The following is a 16527-nucleotide window of genomic DNA, read 5'->3' as shown; positions in this document are numbered from 1 at the left end:
AAAGAAGAAGAAGAAATTCCTTCCAAACCCTTGATTTGTTATAAATCTGTTTGTTTTTTTTTTTTAATTATATATTTAATTATACATATATATATATATATATATTTTTGTTGGGTTTCAAATTCCAAGTCTGGAAGGTTATAATAAATTTTCCCATACATGAAACACTGTTCTACATCCAATTTCCAGTGATGCATATACAGTGTAACATCAGCCATAACAGTAAAAATAATAATTTAAAAACATACCTTCCTTACTTATGTTTTATTTTATTTTAGAGGATGGCAGAGAACACAAAGAAGAAATTGGTACTTGCATTTCTATTTTAAAAATGCTTCAAAGAAGCCTAAAACAAAGGATTTGGAAGACATATTTCTTTATTTTCTTTGTAAATCATATTCATAGTGTAGTCTTCCCCCACCCCCTCATCCCTCTTAGTCTTGTAATTATGTTGTTTACTATGGCAAGGTAAATATTTTCATACTTTGACCTATTCCTTTGCTTTTAGTATTTTCTGGGACAGAAGTAGAAGAATGGTCAGTCAATAAGGAGCAATCATCACACTGAAAAGAACAATATGATTTAATTGTTGTTAATTCATGGGCATTAAAATTTTGATACATTGAGAAATAGAAGATAATGACAGAGAACATGATACTAACGATATTCTCTCATTAACATAAAATAGCATAGACTTTATCCAGTTCTTAAGCTGCTTTTTGAAGTTCTTATTCAAGCACCTAGCTAGCTTAGTCCAAAATAAGAAAAACATCCTGACATTTGACATTAAAAAAGGAAATGGAGTCAGTAGCTGTAAAAAATAAATATAACTCGTGTCTTTTTTTTGTCTATGTGTGCCCGCTTCTCAGGTAATCATATACATTTTTATTTTTATATACCTGCTTACATTACTAATTATTTTTTCATGCTTATTTTTTTCCTCGTACAAACATATTTTCATCGAATTATTCAATTAGCCTTATGTGTTATAACGATATGTAATGCTGTATATCAACACACAGACCTAAACCTAGCCTGGTCTGGTCCCAGATTAGAACTACGGAGCTCCTCCTAAGCAACATGATGTGAGTTCACAAGCTGTGACTCTGTACACAGATACATGATTCCTACAAGCAACATCATCTGACGCGGACTTTACAGGCTTTAAATAAAATAAAATTGGCCATTTCTGTGATCACACACACACACCAACTCAGCGCCTCTCTGCAGACCTAAACCCTTGTGCTGCCAAGCTGGGGAGGGATCTCCTGGGTGGTGCAGAGCCTGCTCAGCCACCGGCTTGGAGTTTTTTTGGGGGGTGCACAAAGCAAGGGTAAGTTTTGAGGGGGATGCTATGCGTGGGGCTGTCACAGCGGCAGCCCCGGGAAGGTGTGGACACAGAAAGCATTAAGCTAGAGCAAGCCTGAGATTGCTGTGATTTTAAGACCTGACCAGCCATCTCCAGAGTGTTGCAGAGTTTGTTGAAAGGCTGAAATTGCCTTTTCTGCAGTGCCTTTGGTCTAGCAGTGAGGGCACTTCAGCCAGCCCCACTAAGGGGGTTGGGTGTGCATATTTAATTTTAGTTTTTTTTTTTTTTTTTTTCAATGCAGGCAAAATATAATCCCCAGTCCTGCTAAAAAAAAAAAAAAAAAAAAAAAAAAAATGTGTCTGGGTGAAAAACCCTGCAAGAGTTTTCCCTGGAGAGGTAAAAAAATAAGAAAAAAAATAAATTTCATGAGGGTCTCTTTACCTCTGTGCAATAAGTAAACCATGCAGCCTCCTCCAGACCCAGCAGGACTTTGGGGAGGATAGAGCCAACTGCAGAAGGCTCCCCTCTTTACAGCAACTCTGGATCTAGCTGGGGTAACTACTGGGACATTCCTTACAGCTTTTCCCATCCCACAACCTCCCTGTCCAAGCTTCAGAAAAGAACTATGAAATAATCTGTGTCTTTTTTCCAATTCTCTGAAGGTTGGATGTGGGAATAACATGTATTCCTCATGGCCATAGTCCACTCCTGCAAATCCCATTCAATATCCTGGTTGGATATTTGACATTTCTCTTTCCTCTTCCATTTGTTTCTCTAAAGGGTTCAGAAAAGGTTCTGAATGGCCTGAGAAAATGTGTGAAGTGGACACCAATTTAAAAAATGGCTGTTCAAAAAAAAGATTACATGGTTTGGGGGGCTTAACCTATCGTAAGTCTCTATTTATAGCTAAAGGACAGTGTTTCAAGGCAATCCAATTCCTAGTGGATTACAAAAATTGGGGGTTTGGCACTGAGATTGCTCCATCTGTGCAATGTGAGGAAATATCCACAGAGGATACAAATGTCCTCAGAAGGATGGAAATTTGCCTCTGAGCTCGATGGGAATGAACTCCAATGAAGTGTCTCTTGCTCTGTGGCCCCTTTCCATATGTTGCTCCTGGTTTGTTCACATTGTGTTAAAACAGGACCACAACTACTCTGGGAAAGAGATTTATTTGCTCACATCCATGGGAAAATAACTACACCAAACCATTCATGACAGCATACAGATTGTGTCCTACTTGGATGAATACCATTATATTCTCATTTAATTATGGAAACAATGGGCAGCTATAAAACTTTGCGTGAATACAAACGTTGGTCCTCTGAAATCTTTACAGTCAGCAAGCATAGAGTAGGAAAAAGAGTTCTCCATTTTTAAGTGGTAGAACCAATACTGGATAGAGAACATCAAAAACTGCTTAAGAGATTTACCCAAGACCAAGATACTTTCAGTCAGTGGCCTCTTTGTTTTTGGTTTTTTTGTTGTTTTTTTTTTTGATATCCAGCTTGAGACACTGTATGTGGAGTAAATTATCAGAAAGCCTTGAGCACCTGCTCTCTGAAAAACTGGTTGCATTAAGGTATCTGAAGTTGAGCACCAAGAATTGCTGCATTGAAAAATGGGTTTGCATTAGAAATCCAAATTCCCTCAAACTGGTATTTAGGGAGGACCTAGTACTTTAGGCAGCTCTGAAAATCCTAGGCACCATGCAGAGTGAGTGTTTATCTCTGACACTGGCAGATATAGGTAAACATCTTCCACTACTGCAAATTTAGTGAAAAGAAGCATTTCAATAGTTTTATTTTTCATTAACTCTAAGGAGGACTAACTAAATAATTCAGGACTAGTAACACTATTTTTATTTTTCACTGGTAGTTTAAAAAACAAATGTACTCTTTAGATAGAAATAAGATGTGAGAAAATGAAGTGTTTCTCTTCTAAAACTTGATGTCTGGTTTCAGGTTTTATTTAATAGTCTTGGTTTCAGACTTAAATATTTGTTTTCTAATTTTTATTTCTCATGACGTGTAAATAACTAAGAAATATTAAATATTGTAATGTGCTTCCATTAAGACAATAACATTTCAAAGGCTAATGTAAAACCAAGCTGCTAAAGTTTACAATTTCTCTGTCCAGCAGTTCATTTATACAACTGCCCTGAGTAAATGCTATTATGCTACTTAGCAAATGGCCTTTAAGAGTTTAAAAATAGCTCAGTAAAGCTACTCAAAGGTAATACAACACTTCTCAGGCATCTTTAATTGAAGTTAAGAAGAAAACAGGGTTTTCTTATTAGTTATTTTTCACTTATTTATTTATACACAACAAAACCACAATTGAAACGTTCAGGAGAACTAATTGTGCTTCTTCCTATATATGGGACCACGAGCTTATTTTTCAGAAAGGCAAGATTTTAAATTGTAAAACTAGTCCTATTTTGGTGGACTGTTTTAGCTGCTTTTGTTATACTCTCTGTTGTTCCCATGTGAACCAGTGAAAACAGTTATTTGCTAACGTATATTTTTGTGAGGTTTCTTTGCGAAACCTCACTGATCCCCTTTAACAGAAAGATTATCTTACATTAAAATTCCTGATATAATTAATTTGCAGTGTTTCTCAAACTGGTACAAATATGTAAAATCTGTGCTTTTAAAAGCTTCTGCTTTGAGTAGCCTTACACTCCATAATTGTGCCCTAGCAATTGTTCAAGCTCTATTGCATGCCCCATTCACAAAAAAAAAAAAAAAAAGAAATTTTGTTGGGATGACGTAGCTGTAAAGAATTTGAATTTAAAAGTTCCTTACCTAGAGCTTCTGTTAAATTATATTAATTTAAAATATCTATGGAATGATAATTTTACAAAACCACTAAAATTAAAAAAATCAACAAACAAACAAATAAACAAAAAAAAAAAACCAAAAAACCAAACTAAATAACCAAACGGATTATTGGGTTGGGTTTATGAAAACAACTCTTTACAGTAAGTAAAAGAAGTTTATCACAGTTTTGGCAAACTTGCATGAGTTCATACTGAAAAAGAAAAATCTTTCAAACACATTCCTGATGACTTTTTAAAGACTTTTACATGCTCTAGGGGTTTTTATATCTCTCAGTTGTAGGCCCTGAAGCAGTAGACTCCGTACAGCTTGTGCTTCTTGTCAGGGAAGCCGACGAAGCGCACGGCAGCCTCGCTGGGGCTGCAGCGCTTGCGGGGCCGGGAGATGGGGTAGCGCACACTGCCGTCTGCCAGCCAACCCGCGTCGCACCGGTCGTACCCCAGCAGCTTCCAGGCAGCGAAGATCTGCCCCACCTTGGCGATCTGGGCCCCGTCCTTCAGGCACGCCTGCACCGCCTCATCGTACGTCAGCTTGATCGGGTGGATCAGGTAGTAAAAACGGCCTGGTAGGGGGGAAGAAGGGAAAGAGATAATGCCATGAGACAGCATAGGGCTTCTACAATTTTATAACACTAATTAATTATCATATCTAATGGATATATCTAGTCCGAGAATTGTCTGCCCCTAGAACCTCCCTCAGGTCTGCCCCTCCCTGGAATCAAGCTGGAGGTCTCAAGACCCCTTCCTTCTCCACCATCATCCTCTTCAGTCTTCTTTGGATCTTCTCCAAGCTTTCCAGGCCTCCTAGGTTGCTTTAACTACAATGATATCTCATTATGTCCTTCTAGGTACATGTCCGTTCCCAGATGTCCTAGTTAGGACAGCTGGGACCGATTCATCTCTGGATGGGTGTAGCCCAAAACTGTGTATTCTATGGCCCTCCATGCCATTTCCCAGAAACTGTTGTCGGGGGGGGGGGGGGGGGCTGCCTGTGGGGGGATGTTCCTGTCCTCATACCCTTTTATGGAATTCCCTGCTCTGAGCATCCTCATACCCTTTTATGGAATTCCCCGCTCTGAGGGAAGAACTGAGCATCCTTTTATGGCATTCCCCGCTCTGAGGGAACGACTGACCATTCCTGCCTGAACTGGAGAATATATAAACTTGGAGTTTCAGAACCTTTCTACCACTCATGGGATCCAGAGGAAGACTGCAGCTCACCACTCTCAACCAGACTGCAGCTCACCACCCTCAGCTGGACTGCAGTCACCACTTTTGACCAGACTGCAACAGCTCTCCCACCAGCAGGTTTTTCCTCCCTCTCCCTTTACTTTGGACTTGGGGGGGGGGGGCCCAAGGAACACCACTTTGTTCATGCCCCAGGGTGCTGGGTTATACATTTGGGTTTTTGTGGGTTAAGACCAATTGTTTGTCTGTATAATTGTACTTATTGTATTATTTTAATAAAGTGTTATTCTGACTTATAATCTCTCTTTTGAGTTGAGTTCATTTCCCCTGCTGGTTAACTTTTTAAACCAGCACACCAGACAAGTTGTAATCATTAAAATCTTTTTCCTTGAAAAGAATGTTAAACAAAAGCTTGAAGAATTTTGAGAATTTGGCACAAAGCTTGAGAAAAGGGGTTTAAAAGCTGTTAACCGCTATTTTAAAGTGTTAGAAACTATAATACAACTATATTAAAAACCTATATGCTACAAATCTTAATAATCTTAAGGCATTATTGGAGCTGTTGGTGGTGTGAAGGTTGGGTTTGGTGATCTCAATGAGTCCTAATGAGTTAATGAGTCAACGACTCAATGATTCTGATATCTGGGTTTAGAGATGTAACAAGAACTAATATTTTTTGCAACAGAATGTACCATGGAAAATTAAGTATAGCTGAGACAAGTGATTTAAAGAAACCAGTCAAGCAAAGTAAAGAAACAATGAAGAAGGGAACCAAAGCAGCCAAGCAACACCAAGTTGCTCTATAACCAAGGGTATTATCTTAAAGAAGATAAATCTGCCTTAGAACTTAAGAGTTAATTTACTCTTAGAACTTAAGAATTGGTCTAAGAACTTAATGTTGGCCCCCAAACTTAGAATTTTGGGGGCTCCAGACAGAAACGGCCACCAGAAACCCTCAATGAAGCCCCTCAGAGACTCTATACATGTATATATGCTAATAAGTGTTGGGAAATGTCATGAATATGTAACAGGAATGTGGGGAACAAAAATGAATAATCATGTAATGCTGACATATAATGAATTTGGCAAAATGATTGCCAGTGCACCCAGTACACCGAAATAAAGAAATCCTGACTTCTAAAACTCACAAACTGGGTCTTAGAGGTCTCTTTAAGAGCTGATTTTAGGTAACAATTCTATGAGTACAGTGATGTTGATAATGCAATGGTGAATTTTGAGGAGAAGTGAAGATATTCCACTGAAGAATCATGTCAAACAGTGCTTGATTTTGGACTGTGTTGTTTGGATTCTGCACTGTTAAAAATGTCATGATTTTTTTTTTATGGTGAGTTGATAAGTACCAGGAGTAAAAAAAAAGAAAAAGCAAAAAAACCCAACCTAGGTACAAAAAACAGACCATTTGAAAAAAAAATGTAGACTATGTGTGTTTCTGCTGATATCAAAGTATGGCATCCCCACCTGTACTTGTGCCCAGTGGTAACTGAACTGTCCATCCCTGGAATTGTTCAAGGCCAGGTTGGATGGGGCTCTGAGTGACCTGGTCTAGTAGGAACTGGCCCTGCCCATGGTGGAGGATGAGCTTTAAGGTCCCTTCTGACCCAAACCATTCCCTGATTCTCTAATTTTCATCCTCAGAGGTAGAAAAACAGGAAGAAAAATATCAGGGAAGAAGGATGGCGAGATTTGGCAGAGGGACCCTGCTCTTCATTTAACTTTTTGGTACCAGATGCATTTACTAACATGATGACAATGACAGTGCAGTGAAGCATCTGAGGAACCCTGTAGCTTTCAGGGAGAGCTGATCTCCTACAGCTGTATTTTACTGTCAGAGAGGCAAATCAGAAATACCCAAAGCAGTGCAGGTCTATGTTACGATCCCAGCAATAGTTTAAAATAGCAAAAAAACTTGTGAGTTTTCCTCTTGGCAGCAAGATTCATCCTTTGGTAGCTTTCGAGGGTGGGTGGCTGGAGGCAACACATGTCGTTTGCTCTCTGACAGGGTGGTGACCTTGTTTCTGACGAAAAACAAGCACAATTTTTTTTTCTCTAAAAAGGCCAGGGTATTGAACAGCTTCTCAGAAGGAGAGTTTGAGCCTGTGCTAGAGCAAAATCATGGCTGTTGAAAGATTTCATGAGCAGTTCTGCAGTTCTGTTTCTCTTTAAGCACCAAAGGGTACATGCTCACTCTAACACAGCACTGAACTGATAGTGCTGATAAGGAAAATGTGCCTCTGTCTCAAGGTAATGAAAGTATATACCAGCAAATAAAGCTCAAGAAGGAAGTCTCCCCTACTAATCCATAAGCAGCAATAATATTGATTTCATTTATCAAGGCGATAAACATTCACTGTAAGCATTTCATTGATTATACTTGGGGTTATTTATCATCACTGATTTGACGCAGTGGATTGCAGAGGAATAGTGGGGTTTTTTGAAGGCATAATAATTTCCACATAAATTCACTACTTTTCAATCTGTTCCTGAAGAGGCAAGTTAGATGAAAAAAAGAAGGATTTTATTCATGTGGGGATCTTCTAATTCCAGAGCACACTCTCTACTTCTTAATTAAGAATGTACTCCAGAACAAGATCCTTTTTCTGAATGGTAAAAACCAGGCAAATGCACAAAACTCTGCTCAGTTTGAGATTATTTCTTAGTGACAAAAAAAGTGGTGAGCAAGCTAAGAGTTGTGTAAGCTTCAGATTCCTGTAAAAAACACACAGGTTGTTTTTTTTTCCTAAGTGAAAAAAATTCTGGTCAGATGACAATACAAAGACAATGGAATTAACTTTGTCTAAGATTTGGAAATTGTATACCAAGGCAAGAACACTTTAACAAAAGGTATTTACATTGCAGCTGTGGCAGAGGAGAAATTTTAAAAAAATTTCATTGCTGTCAGAGACAATATCTACAGTATTTCTACAGAAAACTATTGAGAACAGATAATCTATCCCTTTGTAAAACACTTTCTCAACTCCATCTCGGCAAGTTGAGAGCATTTATGAGGTAAAAATAATATTAAGTGGAAAACTGTTACTGATATGCTATTAAGAGGTTTCCCCAAAACAAACAGAATTTCAGACTTCGGGGAAGAGGGATCTGGACTGATAGCATGTAAACTTCACCTAGCTTACTTAGTTCCTCTTCAAACCATATGTCCATGGAATGTAATTTCCTAGGGATTTGCAGCGAGGTCTGGCTTTTGATATATGACACCAATAATAAAAACTCTAATACTCTACCCCTTTATTAAAGAAGAGAAATTTAATAGCAAACCCTACAAGAGTACAATGTGTATCCAGATTACTCCTTTAATAAACTCCATACAGATTTGCAGTTTGCCTCCTGACAACCAGTGACAAGAGCTCCTAACTGTTCAATCTTAGTATCTATTAATTGCTGTGGAAGGAGAGGGAGGAATTAGCTGCCTCTCTCTCTCATTAATACCTCATAGTTGGGTCACTCCAACAGAGGATGGGATTGCTTGTTTTTTCTTCTCACAACCAACTCATGGGGCAGAGGCATCCCTCAAACCCCCTAGAATAGCTATTTTAAGCTTTTTGCATGTAGCAGAACAGCTTAAAGAGGAAAACACCAGCAACTGACCTAAATACCCCACACCCTTGTTACTGTGGGATTTTGAGGGATGATCCATCCTTGGAAATTTCTCCAAGCTCAACTCTAAATTGAGAGATTTATTAGTCAGTTTTTCTTATGAAAATAAGAATCAAGGTTAAGACCTGATAAGTATTTTGATATCCAGTGTTCATCTCAGACAGCTGGTTTTGAATTAAATATGTGGGAATATTATTTTATTAAGTGCTCCAATACCAACTCAGAAGCATCCACTTCTAACAAAGGGTATGTAATTTTATTTTGGGTTTGTTTCTCTTTTTTGGAACAAAGGCTACATGTTCCCAGTGATAAAACACTCTGCAATGGTCAAATGAGAGTTATGCAGGTAGGACTTCCCACACCTTTCTCCCATTTAAATGGCAGAGGTGTTTAGCATGAATTACTGTAATAAACAGGTGCTTTTAACATAATCCCTAAAATTTATTCCTTGTATTCTCTGTCAACACGAGATTTTTACTTGGATCTCCTAGAGCTGATGGATGATCAATTATGAACCATGTTTTTGTGTGCAAAGTATATAACAAAATGCATGTTAATGAGCAGAAAGTGTGATGCAATCTCTACTTGTACCTTATGTTTTTTTCTTTGAAAGTGCTTAATTAGAAAGGAGTTGATAAATTTGTTTTCATTTAGCTCATTTAGCACTTTTCAGTGCAAAATAGTCTCATGGTTTTTCCTTCAAAAAAACCAGCTGTTCTCCTTCAGACGCGCTTTGAAACTAAACAAAGAATAAGCACTCAGCTCTTCCAATATATATTGCTTTTCCTATGCCTTTTAGGCTCTCTGGAGAAGACTGTAACAAAAGGATTCATCTGCATTTATTCCCCCAAACTGTATGGAAGGGGAGCACCCCCATTCTTTGGGATAAGGCAAGAAAATAAATTAGGGTTGTCTGCAGCACTGGCAAAACTTTGGACCATGGTAGGTTGTCAGGAACCTTCAGCTTTTCTAAAGGCAACATGAACTAAAGTGGCTCTCACTGTGAAGGACAAGAGAAGGAGAAACTGGCTGTAAGGGAGCAGAGCTGAGTCCTCAGACACCAAGAAATTCCAATTTGGAATTTGAGAGTTCCAATTTTGGAATTTTCAAAGTTAAGTTAGATACTTTCCAGCTGTGTATATTCATTTTCAACAGCCTTTATTAACAAAAGGCATGTAAAAACAGATGGGGAAACATTGCCATCCAATGCAGGCAGAAAAAAAATCATGTTATTTCACAATATTTTGATGGATTTCATAAATAACAATAGGTTAAATGTTATTCTTTGCATTGTTTGGTGAAACACGTCTCTAAATATTCTTATAAACTGGTAAATTGCTGGTACTACTAGATATAAAGGGCGTGAAACATTTTCCTGTTTTTGGGCAGAGAACATGAACGAGTCTTCTATGAAACAACAGAAAAATTTGAGTATAAACCAATTATACAGGCAGAAAAAGAATGTACAAGTATTGCATTTGCCTTAGTTTAAGAAAAGACACTGTAGAGGGTAAAACCATAAAATAAAAATATTATTTTATATTATATTGTAAACAAGTTTTGCTCAAACAATTTCCTCGTGCAGGTAACAGAAATGCAAGTAGAATTTTTCATTAATGGTGAAACTTTTTAACCAGTCTGGTTTTGTGTATCCAGCTCATCACAGAGGGGATCCAACAGCTCCAGAGTGAAAATGCTGAGCCTGAATTTGAATTCATTGCATTGATGACTACAGTTTCATTTTATTATCTTAATGGCTAAATATAGATTTTCTTTTTTACCTTTCTTCTTCAGGTAAAAAACAAGCTTTGCATGCATTTCAGACAAAGATTTTTTTAGTTTTACTGCTGAATTATTTAGAATGAAACCCTTCTTTTTTATTTATTTTATTTTAATGATCCCTGAGATCATAAGGTTTTTGGGGGATTTCTTTCCCTAAAAAGAACCCAGTTAACAGAAATCTAAACCTCACTTGAGTGCTTTTTTTTTTTTTTTTATAGAAGCTCTCACAATTAACACTTTTTTTGAGCTCACCTTACACTTCCCTGATCCTAGGGACCTTGGGATTTTCCCAGCTCCCTTACATAAAGCTGAAGGCTCCTCTGTTTCATACATTCAGGAGAGTGCAGCAGTCACTGCCACTGCTGAGAATGCAGGGTCTTCTGATTAATTCTCATTTTCCTTGGCAGTTCCTGAGCTGTGAGAATCAATATTGGGTATTGCAGAAATAGCTTTTTTTTGCCTGTAGCCACTATTTTTGAAAACTGGCAATTCCAACCCAGTGGCAAAATGGGTTATTATACAGCTTTTCTCTTTACACTGAGAAAGGCAACATATGCCATTAAACACATGTTTAAGCTATTTGAAGTGCTGAGCTGAAAATAGGGAGCTGAGGTTTTTCGGAGCGTGGCTGGGTTAACTTTAGGTGCTGAGGTGAGCTTGGGACATGAATAGTGAAGAGCATAGCAGGGATGTGTGAGGACAATGTGATATGGTGAGTTAAGGAAATGGATGCTGAGAGAAGCAGAAGTCCAGATTTTCTGCTGATTTCTTGAGAGTGACATGGCATTGAGTTGTGGGGAACACGCACACACACACACACACACACACACACACACACACACACGTATATATATATATACATATAAAGAGATAGAGGGAGAGAAAGAGGGGGAGAGAGAGAGAGGGAGAGAGCTATCTCACCCTATTGCTGTGTAGTGTTCTGTCTTGTACATCAGTCTAACAAACTTATCAAGGTTGAAATTCATTTCAGTGTCTTGTCTTTGATTATCCTCCTATCTTATACCTTATCCTCACCTCATTCCTCTTTCTCCCTCTTTCTCTCTTCTTGTTGTGTCATTGCACAGACAGTATTTATGTCAGTACTTCTTTTTCTTTTTTTTTCCCCCAGAAATTATACTTCTCTTTCCTTAAGAGGCACTGTCCAGCTTCTAGTGTGTAAAAGGGTGGTGAGCAGTAGTCACAAGCATTATAAACAGTGCAGTCAGCTTATTTTAATTATTTTTCCCTGATTATTTTATTCCTTAGTTATTTCTATACCACAGGGTTAAATCTGCATATAAGAGATGAGTTCATGCAGGATTTCACCTTGCATAAATGAAGGAAGAAAAAATGGAGCGAATATCTCATGGAATGATGCAGCATGATAAAAATCAGCTAAACTTTTGTTTCAGATCACTTCCAGCCTAATTTAATATTGTTGGCTTCAGGATTTTCTTTTTTTTTTGAGAGAGAGAGTGGAGCAGACTTAGCACTAGAGCATATCTTCTGGAAGCAAGGCTTATGTTTATTTTTTGCTATGCTCTAGGACAAAACTGCTTCACTGTGGATAAGAAATCTGTGCATAAACAAAAAAAAAAGCCATGTCCCATGGTCTGGGTGGGCTGCAAGCCAAACATATGCAAATTTGTGTAGGAATTATCCACAAGTAGGATGCTGTAGAGGATTGTAGACTCCTTATGCATGTGTGCTTGCAGCCTTGCTCTCAGTTACAGCAATGCTCTCTAAATCCTTTCCAGCCACTAGATAAAACCTGAAATGATAGCAAGCTGAGAGCAAACCATTTAATTTCGTTTCATACATAAAGTAACATCTACTAACAGCAAAAGAAGCTTGCAGTTGTTAAAATAAGGTTTACAGCAGTCCAACCTCAGAGCAAAAGTGAATGGGGTTTTGGCAACGTGCTAAGATTAAGAACCTAAATTATTAAGGAATAAAGCTAGAAATAGGTTTTCTGATAAGGAAGTATTAGTCATATTAGACCTAGTACATGAGCAGGAGCTGCCTGACACTGCAGTACAGATGAAGTGATGGTTAGAATTTTGTTTTGAGGATATATTTAAGCAATATGAGTTGAATTGTAATTGAACTCAACAGGAAAGTTGAATTAATGAACTGCAGGTTTCTTCATCATTTTAACTGAATTAAACTGGGCACTTATCAACATTGAAAGGGTACATATAAATTTTAATGAGGTGAAAGTGGAAATATTAGGCACTCCTGCCAGTACAAGTCTTGAGTTGTAAAAACGACCTACGTGAGCACGGGGCAAAGAGGACTTTACTCTGCACATGTGTCCCCGTAAATTCAACAGCAATATCTTCCAAGCCCAACATGAACTCTGACAAATCAAATACCACTCTCTGCCAGCAGACTTTCTTGCCTAAGCACAGAAAGAGTCATTTGTGAGGTGGGGATGAAGAAAGCTCTTACCATTGAAGTTGGAAGTGAAGCAGAAAACGTCATATCGGCTTTTTTCCTTGTCCCAGAACCCGTAATTCCTGACCCCAGGCACTGTGTTCTTCCCTCCACAGGGCTCCCGGGGCTTGGTGATGGGGTACTGCACAGATCCATCACTAAGCCAGCCAGCGTTGCACCAGTCCAGCCCCGACCTCCAAGCATCATAGAGCTGGTCAAAGGAGGCGATGACAGAGTCCTGCTCCATACACGCCCGCTGAGCCTCGTAGAAATTCAGGTTGTACCGCCCCAGCCGTGGGGAGTAAGGGAACACCACACCTGTAGTGGGGGGAAGGAGGGAACATCACTAGGCACTGAAAGAGGAAACAGGTTTTACAGCCACCAGAAGGAGAAATTAAAGGTTAAACTCCATGATGCGTGTCAGGACTGTAGTGATTGCTAGGGGAAAACGCTCTGTCAGCAGCACATCAGCATTGGATTTGGGAAGGGAATAGGGATGCTGCCTCACCTAGCTGGCTCATCTCCCCACAGCCCCATTCCTTTCCCAGTGGGAACTGTTCCAGGTCTGGACACTGCTCCCATCCCCAGCTTTGCTGTCACACAGTAATCTCACCCTCGTGCTCTCACAGCACTTAAAGAGGAGCAGAGCAGGATGGAATTTTGCAACTACATTTCTTTTTTTGTCAGAAGATTCCAGTTTATCCCTTGCAAGATAAAAGTCTCATTTTAAAAAATCAATTAAACCCTAGCCTTGTTCCACTTTTTTATCATTATACTTTTCATTTTAATATTTTTTTTAATGGGATTTGGGGATTTCCTAGTAGTCATTTAAAAACAAAAATAAAAAAGAAATTGTTGAACTATTTCTATGAATTATTTCTTTTTACTCATAGACATTAAAATGAAATGTTTTGATCGACATAAGAGTGCTGTGTTCTGTTCTTGGCATGTGCCCTTGTGAATATTTCCTGAGAATTTCAAGACAGTTGTCTTTTGTTAGCTTGTGGACCTGACAAATGCTTCCTTCCATCCTGGAGGATCAGCCACAGGCCATCCCAGAGCCCTTTCTGATGCTCATAATTGCTGAGCCATTTCAGACAGATATGGCGGAGAGACCTTCTCACAACAGAGGACGTCCAAGAGGACATGGGAAATGCTTTAGAATTGCTTTGGAAGTAACATCTAATCACAGACATTGCTCTTATCTGACAGATTTTCTACAGTATATTTTCTGCTTGTTTTATAAAAAAGATCTGAAGTTAAACATTACTTCTTGGAAAGATGTTTCAGGAAACACTGAGGAACCACCTCCCCAGATGGCTTTGATAAAAGAGAAGAGAAAGACTTGAAACAAAGGTTTGGATCAGACACATTTAATCTTTGACAGGGTTTAGAAACTTAACCCAGATCTAAATTTTACAGTTGGCTTTAGCCCAGTCTCATAATACACTGAAATAAAATGGTATCAGAGAAGATCCAGCTCAGAATTGCTTATCCTCAAACCTCTAAGTAGAACTAAGAGCTGTAGGATGTAGAGGGACTGAAGACAAGGTAACACATGAGCCAAAAACTTTACACTGGTATAAACATTCATCTTTATTTTTGCTTTCTCCCTGCTGATGAATCCTCGTGCCTATGACATTTTCCTTGTCCTTGGGGCAGTGAGGAGTAGGACAGAGAAATTACACTGTGGTCATACAGGGGTTTCATGATGGCATGAAGCCACTCTTCTTTTCAGACGTTCAAACCCATCTCCGTGTCTATTCCACCAATATCTTAAAGTCCACTTTCTTTCTCTTCTCTCCCTCACCCCTCTATTGTCCAAGAAGTGTTATTTTTGATAAAAATCTGTTATTGCTAAACCTCAGGGACTTGGTCCAAGAAAATAAAGCATGCAAATGTAAACTTGGCAGGGTAATAATAAACAATATTTTGCTCTCCTTCAGCAATTAGCTAAATAGTCTGCTTCAGCCTTTTCCTTTTGTAAATCCTTCGTTAAAGGGCGTTTCGGTTATGAGCTGTTCTGAGCTGTAAAGCATGAATGTAATGTAACACAACATGTGTGTCAACTGTAGCTTCATAAACAAGAAGCTGAAGATGTTCCATATTTTTCTGGATCTCTGTTTTTCCTTCATCTGTATAAAAAAATTTATTCACTCTTCCTCAGTGCTAGTAGACAGAAATATCACTGGCTATAATAAAAATTTAGCAAATGTCATAGGAGTCAAAGCTTTAATACTTTATTGGAAATCCAATACTTACTATTTTTCCAGAACTACATTTCCCCACACAACCAATTCCTTGTACAGTACATGTGTCTGATTTGCATATACATGTAAAAAACCCACTAAAATCAGCAGAGGTGGGTAATTTTTAATCAAGATATAAGCTTACATACTTCTAAAAACTGAGCAAGAATTAATTGAAAACTATTTAAACAGATTGGATTCCTTAAGGTTTCCCAAACAACTTTTTAAAAGGCGTTAAGCATGTATATGAATGTGTTACAAATCTGGGTTGGACAGTTTGAGATGTGATGTTTTCATAACATAAATATGCATTAAACTGTAATATTAGCTTTGGGTTATATTTGAGTAGACAGCATAGAAGCCCATTTTTTGTTCGAGTTCATCTGCAGTACAAGCCTGCAACTGATTAGCATTAATTTCACCCTACAGCTGGGGGTGGCCATGGGCAATTTTGCAGAGGAAAATTGACTGTGTGTGTGTTTTGTGCAGCTTTGCATGATCTTGCCTTTTTTGTTAATTTTTTTTCCCTTTCATTCCCCTATGAAACCTAGCTGAAACTCATAGTTAGATCTTACTGTTCGTCTTCCCTTCCTTACACTTTATCAGTGCTGAACTTTTGTTAACTACAGGGTGCCTTGTTCAGTCTTGGATCTTGCAAACCCATCAAGGGATAATCCATCCCACCTGTTCCTGAATGGACAAAAGCTGTTCCACAGCTTGTTACTGTTCCCTAAAGTACAGACTGAATCTAAACTCCTTACTCCAGCCCTTTGTTCTGCCACTAGACAAAACACTCATGCCCAAATGCTAACAAACTCAGTTTAAAAAAATGGAAGAAGACAAAAAAACCTCCAGCACCAGAAGATTAAAATCTGGTTAGTTCGTGGGAAGAGGGAGCTGAGGAGCCTTAACCTGACCTTTGTGATTCCTCTCCCTGCCCCAAGGAAGCAGCTGAGTGACATGTGGAGCCTGAGTGGGGATGGTAAAGTATGGGCTTCTCTCGCAAACCTATGGTGCTCTAGAATGGGTCCTACCTCTAGGGAAAGACCTCCTTAACTCCAAAAAGAAACAGGAAGAACCTGAGACAC

The 16527-nt window shown here is 38.6% G+C and overlaps 1 protein-coding gene across 1 annotated transcript in view; it reads right to left on the bottom strand.

Moving 5' to 3' along the window:
* Positions 1-4321: 4321 nt before the first annotated feature.
* HAPLN1 (hyaluronan and proteoglycan link protein 1) overlaps positions 4322-16527 on the bottom strand; it is a 56205-nt gene continuing 43999 nt past the window's right edge. Inside the window, exons 4-5 of the mRNA XM_039386518.1 lie at positions 13206-13508; positions 4322-4711 (exon numbers count right to left, since the gene is read on the bottom strand). Coding sequence (XP_039242452.1) covers positions 4422-4711; positions 13206-13508 — 593 coding nt within the window. The 3' untranslated portion in view covers positions 4322-4421. The remainder of the gene's footprint in view (positions 4712-13205; positions 13509-16527) is intronic.

Source organism: Pipra filicauda, unplaced genomic scaffold (assembly GCF_003945595.2).
Source record: "Pipra filicauda isolate LSUMZ 115617 unplaced genomic scaffold, ASM394559v2 scaffold489_size442543_pilon, whole genome shotgun sequence".
Classification (NCBI taxonomy): Eukaryota; Metazoa; Chordata; class Aves; order Passeriformes; family Pipridae; genus Pipra; species Pipra filicauda.
The sequence above is the reverse complement of the archived record's forward strand: the minus strand, read 5'-3'. Positions and strand labels throughout refer to the sequence as shown.